Source organism: Zeus faber (assembly GCF_960531495.2).
Source record: "Zeus faber genome assembly, chromosome: 5".
NCBI classification, from domain to species: domain Eukaryota; kingdom Metazoa; phylum Chordata; class Actinopteri; order Zeiformes; family Zeidae; genus Zeus; species Zeus faber.
The window spans coordinates 15,374,802-15,395,142 of NC_137192.1; the positions used below are offsets into that span (position 1 = coordinate 15,374,802).

At 43.0% G+C, this 20,341-nt stretch overlaps 3 protein-coding genes across 6 annotated transcripts in view; 1 reads left to right on the plus strand and 2 right to left on the minus strand.

Annotated features, from left to right (window-relative positions):
• The window catches only part of tex264b (testis expressed 264, ER-phagy receptor b), a 30,019-nt gene extending 28,619 nt beyond the window's left edge, over positions 1-1,400 (minus strand). The window contains exon 1 of the mRNA XM_080001660.1: positions 1,151-1,400. Coding sequence (XP_079857786.1) covers positions 1,151-1,396 — 246 coding nt within the window. The 5' untranslated portion in view covers positions 1,397-1,400. The remainder of the gene's footprint in view (positions 1-1,150) is intronic.
• rbm5 (RNA binding motif protein 5) lies at positions 1,320-19,654 on the plus strand. 4 transcript variants are annotated; one of them, XM_080001658.1, is made up of 25 exons: positions 1,320-1,404; positions 6,083-6,130; positions 7,101-7,278; positions 8,961-9,119; positions 9,328-9,397; positions 9,807-9,880; positions 10,601-10,684; positions 10,961-11,021; positions 11,354-11,419; positions 11,528-11,688; positions 12,345-12,442; positions 12,759-12,846; positions 12,939-13,001; positions 13,536-13,602; positions 13,897-13,997; positions 14,129-14,270; positions 15,928-16,016; positions 16,133-16,321; positions 17,414-17,554; positions 17,669-17,755; positions 18,194-18,379; positions 18,467-18,541; positions 18,641-18,741; positions 18,849-18,978; positions 19,183-19,654. In XM_080001658.1, the coding sequence occupies exons 2-25, from the start codon at positions 6,114-6,116 to the stop codon at positions 19,306-19,308; spliced, it is 2,553 nt and encodes an 850-aa protein (XP_079857784.1). In that variant the 5' UTR covers positions 1,320-1,404; positions 6,083-6,113; the 3' UTR covers positions 19,309-19,654. The 4 variants fall into 4 exon arrangements, with proteins under 4 accessions (XP_079857784.1, XP_079857782.1, XP_079857785.1 ...); XM_080001656.1 differs by lacking the exon at positions 1,320-1,404 and adding an exon at positions 5,711-5,863 and having other exon boundaries at positions 6,088-6,130; XM_080001659.1 differs by lacking the exon at positions 1,320-1,404 and adding an exon at positions 5,711-5,863 and having other exon boundaries at positions 6,088-6,130; positions 8,964-9,119.
• On the minus strand, positions 2,245-4,291 carry brk1 (BRICK1 subunit of SCAR/WAVE actin nucleating complex). Its single transcript, XM_080000871.1, has 3 exons — positions 4,147-4,291; positions 2,854-2,936; positions 2,245-2,761 (listed from the first exon to the last, which is right to left on the minus strand). The coding sequence occupies exons 1-3, from the start codon at positions 4,262-4,264 to the stop codon at positions 2,735-2,737; spliced, it is 228 nt and encodes a 75-aa protein (XP_079856997.1). The 5' UTR covers positions 4,265-4,291; the 3' UTR covers positions 2,245-2,734.
• Positions 19,655-20,341: the final 687 nt, after the last annotated feature.

The following is a 20,341-nucleotide window of genomic DNA, read 5'->3' on the forward strand; positions in this document are numbered from 1 at the left end:
TCAGCAAGATATCAGCAAGACAGAAAGAGTGCAGGTCCCTGCTTCCAACAGAAATAGCAAGCCTTTGGGAGAGGGTTCACGCAGAGAGCAGTTGGAAATCACTTTTTTTTTTTTTTTTTTTTTTTTTTAAATCACAGAAAAAAAAAAATTCCCAAAGAAACCGTTCCGTGACATCTGGATCCAGGAATAAAAGGGTGTGTTGTTTTCACAGATGTGTTGCAGTAGTAGAGCTCGAGCGAGAAAACTAGGCTTGATTATTGATAGAGGACCCCCACTCAACCCAACCCTGAACCCACCCAAAACACAACCCTAGAAAGAACTTGAAAATACCACACCCATTTCCATTCAGTATCAAATTTGCGGTCTTGCATCTAAATCGGTGTTGATCGTGGTGATCAATGGGTTAATAAATCGATCCAGAAGAGTAGTGCTCATTGTTGAATCAAGTCATCATTATTACATCCACATTGACAAACTCTCTCTTTTCCTATAGGCTGCAAGAAAGAGAAACCCTTTATTTTTACAATATGCATATAACCCAAGGACTGAACGAATGAATAAGGCATTCAACAATGTCGGACATTCGGCGTATTGGAGTTCGATTTTCCGCCAACATTTAAACATTAAGCGACGATATAAAAAAGGTGGAATAAAGGGAGGAATAACAATAGAATAAAAAAGCCAATCCACATTCAACCTTAAAATAAGAAAATGTTTTAAAGTTACACAATATATGTAAAATGCACTAATAGATAGAGGGCGGGGGGGGGGGAGGGAACCATGGCAATATATTATTTGTATTATAATAACGCTGATCAACAAGGTATTTCAATTGGGGATCTGGGTATTTTGTATTTTTTTTAAAGAAATCCTGACAAGTCGAGCTGTGTGTGTGCGTGTGCGTGTGCGTGTGTGTGCGTGTGTGTGTGCCTGCCTCTCAGGAAGACGTGTGGTTTCAGCGCCATCTAGCGTTTGGTTAAACAAACAAAAAAAAAAAAAACTCAAAAAACTTTTGCTCCACGACAACGTTTAAACGCCGTGACTTGTAAGCGGAAAACGCCGGAGGGGAACACAAGCTCAAAAGCGCCCCGGTCTCATCACGACCGGGGGGGGGGGAGGAGGAGGAGGAGAGGGAGTCGCGTCTGTTTACCTTTTTGGGGTCGTCGTAAAACACCCCGACGCAGGCCAGCCCGGGTCCGATGGCCCTGCACTCTCTCAGAACCTGCCCGCGGCTGTCGTACAGCCCCTCCTTGTATTTATACGCCAGGGTGACGTTCCTGATGGGGGGGGGGCCGGAGCGCACGGAGACGCGCGAGAGGAGGCCCGAGTGTACGAGGAAGCCCGCTACGGCGGCGAGGACGCCCAGCATCACCCAGAGCAGGGCCCATGGGGACATAACTGACTGGTAGGACACCAGCGCGACACCCGGTTCGACCTTGGAGCAAATGGGGGGGGAAATGGCTGTTCAAACACGCCGCCGCCGCCGCCGCCGCCGCCGGCCTAGACGATATCGATACGTGTGGCCGGGACTGACATGTTCACAGCGACGCGGGGAAACAGACGTATGGACCCTTGTGGTCATTCCAACGGGCGCTTCCTGGAAGCTACCATCCCCCTGGCGAGCCGCGGGGGTGTGTTTCGTTCGACGTTCCATTCGCATTCAAATGGCAAGAACGCTTCCGTGCTTCTGGAAGAGAAGGTGTTGTGCGTGGGGTGGGTGGGGGGGGGGGGGGTTGATTAGGGATCGCTTGGTTTAAAACCCAGACCGCAAACGCACCTAATAAAAAAAAAAAAAAACGAACGTGTGACGTCGCGTAGGAAAATGGTTTCGCCAAACGAACAGCGTTTTCGGATATTGCCTCAGTTTTTAAAAGAAAATGAAAAAATAAAAAAATGCGCTTCTCTCTGTGATTATATAACCGCATCGACTATTTAATTTGGCTGTCTTTTGCAATTAAAAGTGATTAAAAAAAAAAAAAAAAGGTACCGGAGTACAAAGTAAATATTGCAATTCTAAGTTATCAGCCACTGGATCTGCACATAATGACTAACTACATATAGACAGTTCATTCATCTCATTTTTAATCAATGAACAGAACAGCAAGGCCGATTGATGTGGAAGGGAATGTACAAAAATAACAAAGGGCAAGTTCAATCACGGATGAGCAAGGGTATATCATGGCTACCATCATATCATAGTATATCATTACAAAGAAATCTATTCATAGTATTCGATTTACCATTGAAAGTCATTGGTTCCCTTTATTGCAGAATTTAAAACCTGACACATTTTCATCACCAACAGTTCACTGTACAAGCAGGTCCTTAATATAGATTGATGAACAAGTACTCATTATGCTTATTGGCACAGGAATGTTGTTTTTCTGTAACCCTTTGACACAGCACACAACACGGGTCGTCAATGAATTGTCGTCAAACCGGGTCCAGTGTTAAGATGCACAATATACTTTTCAAACCATGACTAGAGATGTTTGTAACAATATTTATTTGAGGTGCATCATGGGATCAAAATCTCACACACACACACACACACACACGCACGCACACAAGCAAGCGCACACACAAACACATCAACCATGTATTATAAAAGTGTATCCACGTGGTCCTAAAAGGAACAGTCAATTCCATGCCATTTAATGCAAAATGTAAAAGAGGAGAGGGGGGGGGGGGGGGGAGTGTGGATGCTCTGGTCTTCAACATCCCATTGAGAGCTCTAGGTCAAGGTCTCTCCTTTTGTCACCTGAAATGGAAAAACACCCGTAAGTTTTGAGTCACCAAAGAATGATTTAATAATGATAGATTGGTGTGAGCTCACACACGCAAAGGGCTTACTCTGGCCTCGATGTACTCGATTCTCCTCTCCAACGCTGTCAGCTTCTCGTTGAGCGTGGCTAAGCGAGACCGACACGACATGTCTGTTGAGGGGACACATAGATTGGAAACTGTGACTCTGGACACGGAACACACACGCGCACACATACCGCAAAAACTCTGAAATATATCAGAATCAGCTTTATTTTATTTATACTTTATTTTAGTACGTACACATGCATACAAGGAATTTGACTTATTCTGATATCTTCTGACACATTGTACTAAATGGAATGGTAAATGGACTGCATCTTAAATAGCGCTTTTCCAGTCTTGCGACGACTCAAAGCGCTTTACAATACACGCCTCACATTCACCCATTCGCCCATACGTTCAACAAGGGATCAAATCAGGAACCCTCTGATGACTGGACGACCCGCTCTACCTTCTGCGCCAGCGTCACCCCGTAGCATTGTAATAAACTCTATACGATGTAGAAATTTTTATAATCTAGTAATAACATCAGTATCATTGAGATCTACTCCTCCATTGTTATCCCTGCACGCATTAATGTATTTATCCAGTACATAATATGTATAGAAGCACATTTTGTATATTCTGTATATATATATATTTTTGGTTTTTAAGACTGATAATGTTTTATATACAATAATGCACCAGCCCTTGTATATCCAAGTTGACCTATGGACCCCACGGCTTCTTATAGCCCCAGTGGCGCTGCAGCGATGAAAGGTTCGACTCTTTTTGGAGACTCGATGCGTGACGAGTCAGTGGCCAAAAAAAAAAACCCCCAAAAAACAAAAACCGAGCCGCTAAATGTTCCGACTCTCCGGGGCGACAGTCGGGAGAGTCGGTTCAGCTCTTGAGTCGTGAGTGGAATTCTCAGAGTGGGAGTTCTCACGCGGATCGCTTGATTTGGATTTCGGTCATTTCGTTCGCTACAACCGCGTCCGTTCGCGGGTCTCGCACCGCCACAAGACGGGCCTGATCTCCGTCGATCCGCCCGATGCCCGTAATAACAGGCGGAGCTTTAATGGCAGCTTGCGGGAGGAACGCTGCGTTTTTAGGTAATAAGGCAATAAAGCGAGTAAGCCGTTTACACGAATCACGATCTGGAAACCAACAGCTCTCAACTCGCATAATCAACGAATCCTTGTTTCTGGGAGTGGCCGTAAACGCCTCCATCACGGTTAGCTCATAGCTAACGTTACAACGGCGCACCCACCGCAATCTGATCTAGACACCAAGGGCCGCTTGACATATCTTAGAGGGTCGACCGCGAATGGCTCTTACCAAACGAATTCAGGAAGTCGGCGATTTTCTTGATGCTGCTCGTTATTACTTCTATGTATTCTCGATTTGCCCAGTCTTGGTGGATTTCTCTCTGCACTGGATCTTCCTGACCCGCCATGTTGGTTCAGTGAAGGTGCGAGGCTTGTTGTCGTCCTGCCGGAAAAACTGACCGATAGGGGAGCTGTTCAGCAGGCAGAAATCCGGGGTTAAACGTCTATCTATCTATCTATCTATCTATCTATCTATCTATCTATCTATCTATCTATCTATCTATCTAAAATGATGCACTTTTTTGAATGATGGAGATAATGATGGGTCATCATGCTTACCCCCATTTCTTTTCCCTGTCCATGTAACCATATAGGGTCATGTTATTTAGTCTCATAGCATCTTTGTTGAGATATCAAACCTGTGTCACAAAGCAATGTTCAGCTTTTACACCTTTGGTCACATCTGCAGGTGGAGGTCATCACAGAGATTATGTAACCAGCCGGGCCCCAGAGATCGCTCTCTCTCTCTTTCTCTCTCCCCCTCCTCTCTCCATCACCCTCTCTCTCCCTCCTCTCTCCATCACCCTCTCTTCCAGAACAGATCCCCGGTGCCTGTTCTTAAAACTTTCTACCAGTACTTAATAAATACTCATCTTCTGTGTCCTCTGCCCAGCTGTCCATTTCCACATTACAATTAACCATCTCTATCGATCTATCGATCTATCTATCTATCTATCTATCTATCTATCTATCTATCTATCTATCTATCTATCTATCTAAAGACATACATCATGAAAATAGAGTGCAATATCAGTGTGTGGTCTGGTGTAAGAATACCATTCCTTTCACATTTACTATTTACCAGTTTATTTACCCTAACCCTATGGCTAATGGAATAAAACCCAACTTCCCTCTGTTTTATCAGGCTAGCAGACACAGCTATAGTTTTGTTGACTTGAAAACAGTACAATTATTTACGACACTCGATGTTTCAGCAATGCGACACATAGTATAGCTCTCGTTTGTATTGACTTTGTTGTCATGCGAGATTGTATTTCAAACAAGTACATGTGCATAGTACACATGCAGCTTCGTGGAAAAACCGGGGATCTGCCATTTTACAGGGTATCAAGATGCCCGTGACACATTATCAGTGAAGCATTCATAGAAGATCCCCGCACAAGGGTTTCCAGCGGTGTTTTCATTCAGTTGCAGTGTATAGTACACAACCGAGGGTCTTATCTACCCGGGTGCCTTGGAATGGAAGAGGATATGATGTACCTCCAGAAAATAACGACGGTTCGATTCAGAGAACAAATGATATGTGTTCTCTGAGTCGGTCACTAATCAGACTGACTACTAATCATGCTGAACTTATAGTTATTATTATTATTAGTGTTATTTTATTTCATTTTATTTTATTTATTTAATCATTATTAAGAACCCATTTCCGGTCGGTCCATGACGTTAAAAAATGGTGACGCCACAAAAACGTAATCGTAATTCGAAGCAAGTGCAGGTCGCCGAGCGCGCCGTTCCCAATAGATTTCCCGTCATGCTCCTGGGCACGAAGCAGTGCATGCTGGGATAAAGAAAGGCACCGTCGTTGCAGTTTTTCCTTGGGCGAGTCCGTGCGTGTGAAATGTGGAAGTTGTTGACCGCATTTCGGCTCGTATTCGGATGAGAAACTGTTAGTACACCGTTATCGCAACAAATCACGCCGGTGAGTGTCACACGTCGCACTTTCCTCCGTTTTGTTTATTTTTTTTTGCCTCTGCTTTGGGTCGAAATGTCGTCTCGTTCAAGTCTCACTTGCTTAAAGTCGCTGTAAACCGCCTCATCCAGTGCAATGGCCGATGAGCCTGGGAATCGCGTCGTCGGCCAGCCCTGTTATGCTGTATTTGTTCATATGTGTTTGCTAAAAGACTCCATTTCACTCACCTCCCGGTAGGCCGTGTCACAGCCCGCTGAACCGAAATGGGAGCCGCTAAGCGGTGAGTAACGCCTGCGGATGCTTTAATCTTGGGCCATTGTTGGCCGTCATTTTCCATCGCCGTGATCGTTTGCTACCAGTTGCCACTAATTTGCGACCACCAAATGTCCCGCCAGCTCAGTGATGCCGGCGGGACATTTGCCAAACCCGCTTTCAGCCCTTGAGCGGTTTGCTCGCCCGCACCATATATCGATATAATATTAATACCGCGATATGAGACGGGATATCCTTTCTGCGGTTTTGGTTATCGTGATGCAATTTCCCGAACTTAATAGACTTGTTGTTCTAATCAATGTCCCTCCCTGCTCTGGCACGATATCCACGTTACTAATGGTTGTTAAATTCAATTAAATATTACCCACAAAATGTCCTTATTGTAAGTGGCTCTGGACGAAGTGTGCTAAATGATGTAATGCAAATAATATTAACATAAGATATATTGAAAATATTTCTTGTGTCAATTAGGTATGACAGACAAAATATACTCACTGTAAGTCGCTTTGGATGTCTGCTCAATGATGTAACGTACATTATTATAAAATAATACTATGAAAATAATATTTCTGACGTTGAAACAAATCGTATGAAATAAGGCGTCCATAAAGTATTTTGAAATTATCAACAATTATGTATTGGTCAAAAGCCTCGTATGTAGAGAATCCATTTACAGTAAAAAAAAATTTGATGCTTATCGGTATTCTTGATGCACCAAATGAATCCTACACCTGATTAAGACTATTACCTGCTATGCCAATCAACATATCAGTACAATATTCAAAATGCGATGTTTTCTCCATTCACAAGGGTTGATGAGCATAGCTTGTATATGACCATAATCCAAGCTCTCCCGGTCAACAAGCAAATAATAAGTGCGCATTTATTGGCAATGTTTCTGTTAGAATGCATAATGATGCGTATTTCCCCACTAGGGTTTGGTTTAATGTTTTTCCCTTTTATCTCTCGGTGTATAGGATTAGTCGCACTGAAAGAAGTGGCCGATATGGCTCTGAGCAGTCACGCAATGAATCGGAATGGCGCGAGAGGCGAGACCGGGATCAAGATCGGGATCATGACATGCGCCGCTGGGGCGAGGAGAGGCGCAATGACCGCTACGCAGGAGAACGCCGAGGAAGCAGAGATAGTCCGGAGGTAGTCATTCTGGCTACTTTAATTCACAATGCACTTAGAAATATTTTTTTATATATATACACTACTCACAAAAAGTTAGGGATATCTGGCTTTCGGGTGACATTTATGGAAAATGTAAAAAGTTCACACTACAGTGATATTATATCATGAAAGTAGGGCATTTAAGTAGAAGCATGCAATGGTGATTTCCTCATCTAACAATTTATTGAAACAAAAGCCAACAACAGCGGTGGGTACACCACAACAAAAAATGTCAATGTCTCAATAACTTGTCATGTGCCCTTGAGCATCAGTTACAGCTTGACAACGACGTCTCATGCTGTTCACAAGTCGACTTATTGTCTGCTGAGGCCTGGTCCCCCACTCTTCTTGAAGGGTGGCCCTCAGGTTATTGAGGTTCTGGGGCACAGAGTTACGAGCCTCTACACGGCGACTCAGCTGATCCCATAGGTTTTATATGGGATTCAGGTCTGGAGAAAGTGCAGGCCACTCCATTTGAGGTGCCCCAGTTTCCAGCAGCCATTCACTAATGATGCGACCTCGATGAGCTGGAGCATTGTCGTCCATGAAGATGAAATGAGGCCTGTGTTGTTCATGCAGGGGCACAATGACTGTATTAATGATGTTATTCAGGTAGTATGGGCTTGTCACTGTACCATTCACAAAGTGTAGGGCAGTTCTGTATTGACTAGACACACCTGCCCACACTGTAACACCACCACCACCACCAAAGGCTCGTCTGGTGACAACAGTGTCTGATGCATAGCGCTCTCCTTGACATCTCCAACATCGTTGGCGGCCATCATTTCTGCTCAACGTGAATCGACTTTCATCAGAGAACAGCACTGAGGCCACTGGTCCCTCGTCCAGCATAAATGCTCCCTGGCCCGTGCAAGACCATGATGCCTGTGCCTGGTGGTGTGGTCAGGTACCCTTGCAGGTCCTCTAGCACGCAGACCACACTGATGGTTGGTTTAGAATGGTCTGACGTGACACTTGGGTGCTTCTCACCTCCCTTAAATGTGCCTGGAGTTGAGTGGCATTCATCATCCGGTTCCGCAGGGCACTGTTCACAATGAAGCGCTCATCAGTGTGGGATGTGGCCAAAGGACGTCCACTTCTATGCCTTTCTGTGACTCTTCCGGTCTCTCTGTATCTGTTGCAACCCCCTGATGACACTGTGACACTCTAAGCTCAGTGGCCACTTCCCTCTGAGAACATCCTGTTTGAAGCCTCACCATGGCGAGGTACTGTTGACTGTTGTTAGGCGTCGTCTCATGATGTCAAAATGTGAACAGCATGATGAAGAGGACAGTTTAAATACCAATTCTAATCGAACCAGGAAATGTATTGGTTGATTAATGTATCAAACACCTGTTGTGAATTTTGCCGTTCAGCTCCTTGTTAGAGAACAGCAAGTTGTGCAAAAAGTACTGAAACATTGAACAGTTGGACATGTGCATTCAAAAGTTTAGAGAAGGTCAAATTAAGTTCACCTGTAAAGGTCATAGTGCACTTAAGGTTCATCCTGAAATTTCACCCGTAAGCCGAATATCCCTAACTTTTTGTGAGTAGTGTATATTCTCAATGTTCATCTTCACTTGGCCTATATCACGTCAGTGTTCTCTTGTGTGATCATATGTCCACGCATTCAATTGGTGCTTTTATGGATCTACATCCAGCAGAGAGAGAGGAAACGACGGAACAGTGATAGATCTGAGGATAGTTACCATTCTGACGGAGACTTTCCAGATCAAGACTACCGACGAGACTCAGGAGACGATAAGAAAAGCAAGACTATCATGCTGTGGGGTCTATCGCTTCACATCACTGAGGATGATGTAAGTCTCTAGTCCTCTCTTGGATATATGTCACCCTTTATACTTTTAGGGTTTTTTGTGTGTTTTTTTTTTTATTTTATTTATTTATTTTATTTTTTTTGTTTGTGTGTGTTTAGTTTTGTGTCCGTCTATTGGCCATAGAATTCTGGGGTTTACAATGTCCTATTAGTATCGAGTGGTGATGCTTGGTATCCCTTTTGTGTTTCAGATTCGAGCTGCGATAGACCAGCTGGAGGGACCACAGCCAATGGATGTAAGGCTGATGAAGAAGAAGACAGGTGAGACCCAGGTGTACCGTGGAACCTGTCCTTCCCCAAGTCTTTGACCATAGGGCCAATCTGCTTCTATTTAGACCCGTTTTGCCATAGGATCTTAGAAGAGTCGTTGTCTTTTTGTATGAGGAACAGCAGCAAAAATGCATATTGTTCTAAAACATTGTGGCTGTAGAGGGTAAGTAGGCACCGCAGTAAAATTCCCTTTGTAAAAATTCAAATGCCGGGAACACGCTCGCTGGTTGAGTGTTGTTTACGAAGTGCCACTTAACAGAACGGCAATTGTAAAACTTGTAGGGATAGTTATTTACCAAACAGAGTACCTGGGTCATGAAGCAGTTTGTGACAGTTTGAACAATATGCCCTTGGACTCTGACTAACACGCCTCCCGTCTATATTTGAATGCTGTTTCTAGGTATAAGCCGTGGTTTCGCCTTCGTGGACTTTTATCACTTGCAAGATGCTACCCGATGGATGGAGACCAATCAGGTTGCTTTACAATCGCCAAGCCTAGAATTTACCTTGGGGATAATGGAAAAATATCAAAACAGCAACCAGAATGCATTCAATAAGCAGTTTGAAAGTATAAATCCAATGGAAAACAAGAGTGTTCTCAAAAATGAACAGATTCCATGTGCATGGCCATAGGTGCTCATGTTACTTCACCGTTTTAAGTGTGAACTCCTTATTGTAATGCCTAATGGCCATAATTATAAAGCTGTAGAACTTTGTATGTTGTCACCTCATAAGGAGTGAGTATATTTTCATGGAAATGGCATGGAAAGCATTTACCAAAGGAAATGAAAATTGTCTGACATTGCAGAGGTTACTGTAGGTTTTTAATTAGGCTTTTTTTTTTTTTTTTTTAATTGTGTGCTATTTACAGGGCCCTCTTTTTACTTTTCACCTCTGCCTTTTATTGTTCGGGGCAGGATGCCCTTCCCTGTGTTTACAGAAAGCAGCCCACATTGGTCACCAGGATCACATTGAACACTTTGCTCCAGCTCAGTCTGGACACTCGGGTCCCAACCACCTTGACAGCCGTGTACACCTCATGCACACATACACTTCATGTGGCTGTCTTTTAACTCAGAGGCTTTCTGAGAGGAGGGGTTCCCTCTCCTCCTTGTCTCCCTCCCATCACTACTTACTCTGAGGATGGCGACAGCCACCATAACTTGACTAATTTCGCTTTTTGCCTTCTTACAGAAACTTCTGATAATCCAGGGCAAACATGTGGACATGCAATACAGCAACCCTTGGAACAAGTTTGAAGACTGGCTTTGTAACACTGTAAGTTCCTAATCTAGCTCGATTTGATGGGCACCTTGTCCAAATGGTGTTTCTCCAGAAGTCCCCTTAAATATTCGGCCTCTCTCCATATTGCCATTTTTATCCTGTCCGGCAAATTATTTTATGGTTAAAGTAATGAGTAGCAAAGGTTAAGTTTTTGTCTCAGGTAAGTATGGTATGCTGCACCAATTTGGATTGCGTGTTATCTAAAGCAGCACTGTTCAGGGCCTTAGCAGCTGTATAATCAATAAAAATGATGTAAACGGTTACTTGCAGTGTGGGCTGTACAATTTCCGGAGGAGGCTGAAGTGCTTCAGGTGTGGAGCAGCCAAAGCCGGTAAGTAGTTTGTCAAACAAGAGGCCACAGACTGCAGCCATCCGGACAGCCTCATGCACAGTGCTGGGATGCAGCACAGAGGAATACTAGAGGCCTGTAGTTAACGAGATCCATGGCATTCTTTAGTGTTAGCATTTTAGGTGTAAGCAGAGGACATGCATATTTTTCTGCTGCCAAAGTGCCACACACTGTAGGGATGAGAATATAGAATGGGCCAAGTAATTGGTTAAAAACGGCCAGTTTTCAGTTCCTAGGCCACCCCCTCCCCGTTGTCACAACCGCTCCGTGGGTGATGCTAATGCTGCCTTTTCATTCTGTCGTTCTCTCAACAGAGCCTGAGAGCAGCAATGCACCTGGAATCCCAGAACCCCAGCCCGGCACCGACTTTTCTGGTGACAGTAAGGGACTTCTCGGTTTTGACTCAATACACCAGCTTCTTTGGAATAGAAAGGATGATCTGATATCACATTTTTTATTTATTTATTTATTTATTTCCTCGTGTGCAGCTATCATCTTGAGGAACGTTGCCCCCCTAACCTCAATTGAGGCAATCATGACTGTCTTGGCGCCATATGCCAACCTCACGCCCAACAACATCCGTCTTATTAAGGACAAGCAGACAGGTCAAAACAGAGGCTTTGCATTTGTGCAGCTCTCCTCTCCTTTGGTAAGATATATTTGGTCTCAATATGTATTCACAAACATTCATTTGATTAACTGTTCCTCAGCCTCTTTCCTTTGATAATAACATTTTGACAAAATTACTGGATGTCACTACAGTGGTACCTCAACTTACGACTGTACATTTTTTTGTATGATTTCCTTTTTAGTTTCAATGGGAATCGTTGCCCTTTTCTTTTTTCCATCGTCCTTCTTCTTAGGACTCATCATGAAGGGTGAAAATAAACAAAATACACAGCACAAACACAGTATATATGAAAAAAATATGGATAACCCACGAACTACGTGCACACACAATGTAGGTCGCCCACTGACTGACCGCTGACTGGCCGCCAACGCACCAACTTCAAATTTCCCTGATCGTATCTTGGAGCAGTCGGTCGCAAGTCGATACAAATTTTTGCGACTATCGCTACTCGTATCTTGGATTAGTCGTAAGTAGATGCAGTCGTAAGGCGAGGTACCACTGTATTAGGCATGTAAAGGTATACCGTTTTAAGCTATACTGCAGTATCAAGCCACCATGGTTCTGAACCGTATAGCCTTTCCCTGCAATACCATGCCCATGTGAAATTTCATACAGTTACATCACTAGTCACTATTTGAATGTTATGGATCTTAAAGTTCTTCTTACTTTCACAGGAGGCTTCCCAGTTGCTAACTATCCTACAAGGACTGCAACCCCCACTTAAGCTGGATGGAAAAACACTTAGTGTTGACTATGCCAAGAGTGCAAGGAAGTAAGTGTGGCCGATGATCAAAGTTATGATTCTCGATTGCCATTTTGACATTGTGGTTTAAAAAAAATAAAATAGAAAACCCATGTACTTTGCATACACTCCTTTTCATTGAGAAGAACATTGGGGGGGGGGGGGGCTATACTCCCAAGTTTTTACCACTAAACAATATTGTGGTTACATTAAATAGTATAGGAAACCTCTATTGATGGATACAGTGGCTTTTAAAAGTTAGTATAATGAATACAGCTGTGAGTTGCTCAGGCGTCCTTCAAGAAAACCAGTAAATGAAATTATTACCTCTGCTTGGAATGTTCAGGGACCTTTTACTACCCGATGGCCATAGGATCAGCGCCTTCTCTGTGGCTAGTACAGCTATCGCTGCAGCTCAGTGGTCCTCAGGTCAGGTAGGTCCTAGCTCTCATAAAGAACTCATGTCTGGTATATAATTACTTTTCTAATGTCCAAAACATGAGAATAACAAACTATTACTTTGCAGCCACAACAGGGCACAGAGTCTGAATACAGCTACCTACAGGAGGGCTTTGCACCTCTTTCACAGGTTAGTGGAATGTAAGGTTTGGCCTCTAAGACTGGGTTTACCATAACTTTTATAGTCCTGACTCAAATTCTATCAAGGATCCAAAAAATAAAGGCGTATCGTAGCAAATATCACCGATATTATCGAATACCTGCCCAGTCCTATCGAGTAACAAATTGACATTCAATTCAAGTAACAAAACATCAATGGTGAAATTTCATTCATATTCCTTATTCTAGTGTGTTTAATTATATCATACTCAAGTTAGTATTTCCTGTATAAAATACAAAACTTGTTGTCAAAAACAATGAAACACCCCACGGGCCTCCCTGCGATGGTTGTTATTGTAGTACTTGTGCATCAGCACAATGAGTAGATGTGAATTCCAGTTCAGTAGAGGTGAGATTTGTAATGTGCAGAAATATCTATTTCAAAGACGTGTGACCTCGATGATTGATGCCTTTTGATGACACATTATACAAAAACATGACATTTTGGGAACGTGTATAAATTGTCCCTAGTGTGATGGATTAACACACTGCTTCTTGTTGCCAGGACTACCAGTCGTACTTCCAGCATGCGGCAGGCCCAGATGCTTCCCAGGCTAATGGAATACTCGGAGGTAAAGGAAAAAAAAAACTGCAGCCTGAGTAGCTGGCTATTCTGTATTTTGCTGGTGCATGTTTGAGCCTCATACTAGAGTCGCCTATGTGTATTTCAGTTGGCACTCCTAACATTGCCGTATTTATTTGCATTACCATCTAAATGCAATTTGAATAATACATCCAGTGAGTATTACAGTGAAGCGATTGTATGGAAGTCTGTCTAATGCTCTCAGCCAGGCCTCTTATCTGACATTTTCTGTATTGCTGCTTACTTTGTGAGGTTATCTAAATTCCTCCTTTCCCCTTCTCAGCGGCCCCAGGTATAAAGGTGTTTCCAGCTGCAGCCAGTGTGGTCATTTCACAGAGCGCTCAGGTATACCAGCCGCATGTAATCAGCCAGCCTGCCGTCCAGGTAAAAGCAATTTACAAATCCCTAGATTAGACTAGGTGGCCCCATGGTAAATGGGATCAAACAAACTCAACAAGCCAAATATTTTTTTTTTTTTTTTTTTTTTTTTTTTTTTTTTTAACTATTACTTACAGGCGTCTCAAGTTGGCCATCAGCTGGAAGTAACACCACAGAATGGACGTCTGTCAGCTGCTACAACCATTTCAGCACCAGTTGTCACTGCAACTGCTACCGCAACGTCAACAACTTCTGGCCAGACAGCTGACACCAGCACTGGTATGATCACACCTCAAACATATTCTAGAAGCATATAAGGAAGGTCTAAGGTCAAAATAAAGTATGTTTGCATTACATTATTTTTTTACAGTCCTTATAAAAAAAAAAATGGCATGGCTATAAAAGATCAGACAAACCGACGATTCCAAACTGGTGGCCTCTGGAGTCTGTTAAGCTGTTTTCTTGATGTTCTCACGGATAAAGAATTATTTACTGAGATGTTAATGAAATCTCAAGTCTTGATTGAAAAATTTTCAGGTTTACTTTACCAGATATTGCAGCAGTTTCGCAAGGCTTTGAGTAGTGGTCGACCAATATGGATTTTCAATGACCAATGCCGTTTATTAAGAGAGCGGGACAGCTGGCCAATATATAATGGAGATATCATGTTGTATTTTTTATGAATGGGGGGGGGTATTAGCTAATTATAAACTGTAAAAGATGTTTGTATGTATATACCAACATTTCCGTTATCAGATGATTGCCGGTTTTTCAATGGGGAAAATCTGTTGAAGTCCCAGTTTAAGAGTTTAAATCTCTCCGGTCATAATGTCCGGTGAAAATAATTCCTTCCAGCCACAATTTGAATTAGTGCAGGGTGGAGCATTTAGATCTTTAAAAAAAAATATTTGTTTATTTATTTAAAAAGAACCATCTCATTCGAACCAACTTGTTCGAGGGTTTATATCAACTACATCACATGCACCGTTACTTAGAGAGGGATCATAGTATAGATAACGTAGCAGCTGGTGTAGTCTGGTTTCCTGTCCAGACCATCTGGTGGGGTGCATAAGTCAGACAAATGAAAGACAACTTCCTTTTTGGTCACAAGGCAGTTTCAACTGTGACCTGCAGCACAAAATGTTGTTGTTAGTAAAGCCGATATGGGGTTACAAGCAGGCATAGGGTTAGTTCAATATTTTTCTGTTACACCTACTTGTCATATTTATTTTGATTTGATCAAAATGTCATTTTAGTGACATGTTAATTAAAGCGGCTGCTCTTGTTACTTGTTGTTCACGACTGGAGATGGTTTGGTCACCAGCCGTAACATTTGTAATATTTATGTATTTATTTTTAAAATGAATCCATTAACTGACAGGGCTTATTTTATTTTGAGTATTCAATAAAAAATATTGTACATCTGTGCCTTGATGATTTCATTTTCTATATAGCCTGCTTATCAATTGTTTTTAAGCTCAATAAACACAGATAATATTAGACCGGAATCTCTCCCGTTTGTCCGGGAAATTGAATCTTCCAGGACACGTTGACAGGCACCAGTGTTTAGTCTGCAGACATTTTTTGTTTATCCGCCTCGTGAGTGCAGGCATAGGCCCATGTCGATTATCTCAAAATTTGCAGATATCGCCCTGATTAATCAGCCGACCAATTAATCTGTCGACTACCATCTCTGAGCGTATGTTTTCAACTCTCAAATATTGGATCCATAATCCAGTTATATAATTTGTAACAAAATCCATTACTATATTTTAGAACAGGTTCTATGCCCTAAAAGCTCTCCACCATTTAATAGTAAAACCAATTTAGACAGAAACTTCTGCCAATAAATACATGACTAAAATAGATTAGTTTTGGAAGGTTTTGAAACCCCTACTCTATGCAATTGATACATATATTTGAACTCTTTTCACAGGTCCTGACCTATCCACATATCAGTTCGATGAATCCTCAGGTTACTACTATGACCCTCAATCCGGCCTCTTCTACGACCCAAACTCTCATGTAAGAGCAGCCAAATCCTACAATTTTACTATGTTTGTGTTTTCCTCAGCGATATGAGTGTCTCATAATATGTGATTGTTTTGATAACTTTTGAAATCTGCCCCCTTTACTTTCAGTACTACTACAATGCTCAGACTCAGCAGTACATGTATTGGGACAGTGAAAAGCAGACATACGTCCCTGCTGCAACTGACGCTGCTGCAGCAGACACTACAGCCAGCACCGGTGCTGCAGCAGCTGCTGCTAAAGAAGCCAAGGACGGCAAAGAGAAAAAAGACAAGCCCAAAAGCAAGACTGCTCAGCAGGTTAGAAGTTCTATCAGCATGAAGCAACTATTTAGCGTTGTATAATTCCGTTTTAAAACCAAAATAAGCGGGTTGGCCGCTAAAAATAGGAAATTGACACCTTTCCCATTGACAAGAGGGAGAAATGCAGTTTTAGGTTTTTTTTTTTTTTTTTTTTTTTTTTTTTTTTTTTTTTTCTGGTGCATCACCTTTGACATCACAAACAAGTCGGAAAAGGGGCGTGTCATGGTTCAAGTGTGATTGGGAACAAAACAGTAGAGGAGACTGCAACTTAAACGACTAACAACAAACTGTAAATCTAAAAAAAAGAAAAATGGTATTTTGAGGGTAAAAAGGGTATTTTGAGTCGTTTAAAAGAACCGGATCATTCATGAACGACTCAACGCTACAGTAAAAGCAGCGTGGAGCACCCACGCCCGGAGACTCCATGCTGCCGGTGCGTCTACCGGTCCTTTGGCAACGGGGACCGGCGGGGAGTGGTGGGGGTTCTCCGCCGTGCTCCCCACAGTGGGATCCCCACACTCTTGACATTTTATGGTCCCCCATGCGGGGGGGTGGGGGAAGGTCGCATTCAGATTTTTGAATTCTAAATGGCATATGAAATGATGGAATGATGCACGGATATTTCTGTCTATTTGGCACCAATGTCCAGAAGTTAAATGCACGTTGCATCACGCAGGTAAAGGGGCCAAAATTAGCAGGTCATTTGACCTGGCATTGAGACCTGGCTTTTTCCCTTTCCCACTGTTGACAAATGGCGATTGTTAGCGGTGTTACTGGGTTTTTGGTGCAGTGGAAAAGGGGTATCATTGTAATTTTGCATTCCAAGCCCAGGTATACTTTAGCCCCATGTAATGCTTTATATTTGCTTTTCGGGTGTCATGACATTTCACTGCATATATGTATGACAGTATGTATATGTATGTGACAAATAATCACTTGAACTTTACTCATCTTTAAAGCGACCAAATTATTTTGCATTGCTTTCTGCAGTAGCCTGTTGAAGCAAAATGTAATCACAAAAATAACAGACTGTACCAATAAGAGTACATCGGAAGTTGATGAAAGACATGATGTTTTGGTGCCTTGCAGATTGCCAAAGACATGGAGAGGTGGGCCAAGAGTCTCAACAAGCAGAAGGAAAACTTTAGGGGCAGCTTTAATCCCATTAGTCAAGAGGAGAGGAGGGAGACGGCGGCCGCTGACGCAGGCTTCACGCTGTTTGAGAAGAAGGTATGTGGCGTGTTTTCACTCATGTAGCACTTGTTATTAGGACCGACTCCTGTAATTTGGATGGTACTTGTGCCTGGTTGATTCATTGTTCTATTAATTTATTTTTATTCCCAGCATATGGGTGGTTTTGAGACAATCATGCCAGAGCCACTGAGGGAGCCTGAAGAAGAGGCACCGACCACTTCAGTGAATTCAAGCAAGGTGAGAGCTTCATCTGTCCGTGTAGCAGGGGCTCTGCAGGTCCTTAATGCCTTCAATTCAAGTTGACAATTATTACTGGTGAGACTTATTCCAGTTACTCTTCACTTAGCTTGCTATTTGACCTCAAGGAAACTGCTGTAAAAACTATTCTTCGAATCATACTCTATAACCAACCTTCTTTCTACCTAATACGTGCCTCTTCCCTGTACCAAATATATCGTAATTACCTGCAATACTTGCCTAAGATAGATGTGATTTGTCAAAAATCTCACGTTTCGTTATTGTCTCCAGGTATTATTAAATGTAACCTTTGATGCATGCAGCCACCCTGGTACAGTGTCTTCCACATGCCAAAAATCTCATGCCAGCTCATCTGTATACACTGTTATTTTGTAGCTTAACATGCTAACCACCGTGCTCCTGTCTCTCCCTGTTCAGTGTGGCCTTGTGGCGGCCTACAGCGGGGACAGCGACCCCGAGGAGGGCGGAGCCGAGCAGGAGTTTAGCGACGACGTTCTCAACAAGCTGACGGACTGGAAGAAGATGGCCTGCCTGCTGTGCAGGAGACAGTTCCCCAACAAGGACGCCCTGGTCCGCCATCAGCAGCTCTCCGACCTCCACAAGGTGAGCCTGCCGCACGGCAGAACCGCAACCAAGGAGGTGCTGGAGCTGTGCGTCGGCGCCTCTCTAACCTCATCTGTCTTATTTCAGCAAAACATGGAGGTTCTCCGCCGATCGAGACTGAGCGAGGCGGAACTTGAAGAGCTGGAGCGGAAAGAGACTGAGGTTTGAGCCCCGCCGTAAAACGCTCTAGCTGCTCTTATATCGCTGTTTATCATGATGTCAATAGTGTAAAGGCATTAAAGTCACTTCTCCTGTAAACAGATGAAATACAGAGACAGAGCAGCTGAGAGGAGGGAGAAATATGGCATCCCTGAACCCCCAGCGCCCAAGAAGAAGAAATTCACTCAACCAACTCCAGTTGTGTGAGTTTGTAGTCTCCTTCCTGGAAGCCTGGGCCGACTTGAACGTCATCAATATTTAATGACATTTGTGCAAACGTTAATTCCACCGCCGCTGTTCCCTTGCGCAGTAACTATGAGCAGCCCACTAAAGACGGTCTCAACAGTGACAACATAGGGAACAAAATGCTACAGGCGATGGGATGGAAGGAGGGTAAAGGACTGGGCCGCAACCAGCAGGGGATCACCGCCCCTATTGAGGTAAATAAGTACAATACTGAAAATAGAACTTTATTGGACACTCAATGAAACGAGAGCAAATTTGAAAAGGCATCGTGACAAACTCCTTGCAGTGTTTTCAAATGCAATCACTGAAAATGTAAAGGAATGTTGTTTTAAGGGTTGTTTCAACTTATTTAATGCGTTCGGTTCCGTTTTGGTTTTTTTGTTATCTCCCCCCGTCAGGCGCAACTGAGAACAAAGGGAGCCGGTCTGGGAACGAAAGGCAGTAACTACAACCTGACGGCGTCGGACACGTATAAAGACGCCGTACGCAAAGCCATGTTTGCGCGCTTCACCGAGTTGGAGTGAGCGTCCCGCTCCATGCGGACACCAGCGCAGTCACTGCCTGAAGTGCCTCCTCTTCTGTGGAACGTGGTGAAGGACACTCGAGACCAGGCCGCCTCTGTCTATGGATCTAGTTGTAAGAGGAAAATCCTCAGTGGAGAAGGTTTTAATTTGGTGAATAATAATATCTATTTGTACATAGGCAGAGAATGTTTAATTGTTAATGTATTTGCTTTTTTCTTTTTTCTTTTTTTCCTCTCACATTTTTATTTTTTTCTCATTTTTATTTTTCTTGGCATGTTAAAACAGTTGTACAGTTTCTATTCAAATCTTGTCTCTGGTTGTACAGGAAATAAATGAGATGAGATTATTGATGTTTGGGCTCTTATTTGGGGATGTATAATTCAAAATTGTAAATATCTTGCTGTAATATGTTTAAATTAAGCCGGAGGATTTTAAAATGACTGAATCTAAATGGGTTTGTTTTATACTAAAATGTTTTTAGTTCTTTATTTTTTAACTGCTAATCCATTTAAGAGTAATTCCTCCTTCCGGTGTTTGGCTTTACAGTGAAAGAGAATCATCTCGCTGCACTTACCAGAAGCGGGCAGTGTTTACAGAAGTGTTTAATGATTAATTAATGGCATCAAAACAACCTTACATTTTCAACAACGGTGACCACTTGAAAGTAAACACAGGACAGACTCGTTTGAATCTCCACTCACTGACCATCAACATCTCGGGTTGGGCCAGCGGCGCCCCTTCTCCGTGAGCGGCCTTGCCCAAACGGGCCCCGTGTCCCCCCCACCCCTCGGAGTCCGTGAAGAATTCGCACGGGATCCCAAGCAAAATGATTGTTGTAGTTTGTTTTTGTTTGTCTGCCGCAGGAACCAGTGACTTAATTCCCACACAGCTCCTTCCACCAAGTGCCAGAAACATGTCTCCCTCCAGACACGACTGATGTCTTGTTAAATAAAGAGGTGAAAATGTGCCCGAAGACATTGAGTTGTGTATAGTGTTTGAAGAGAAAAAATAGTAATAACTGAATTACAAACAA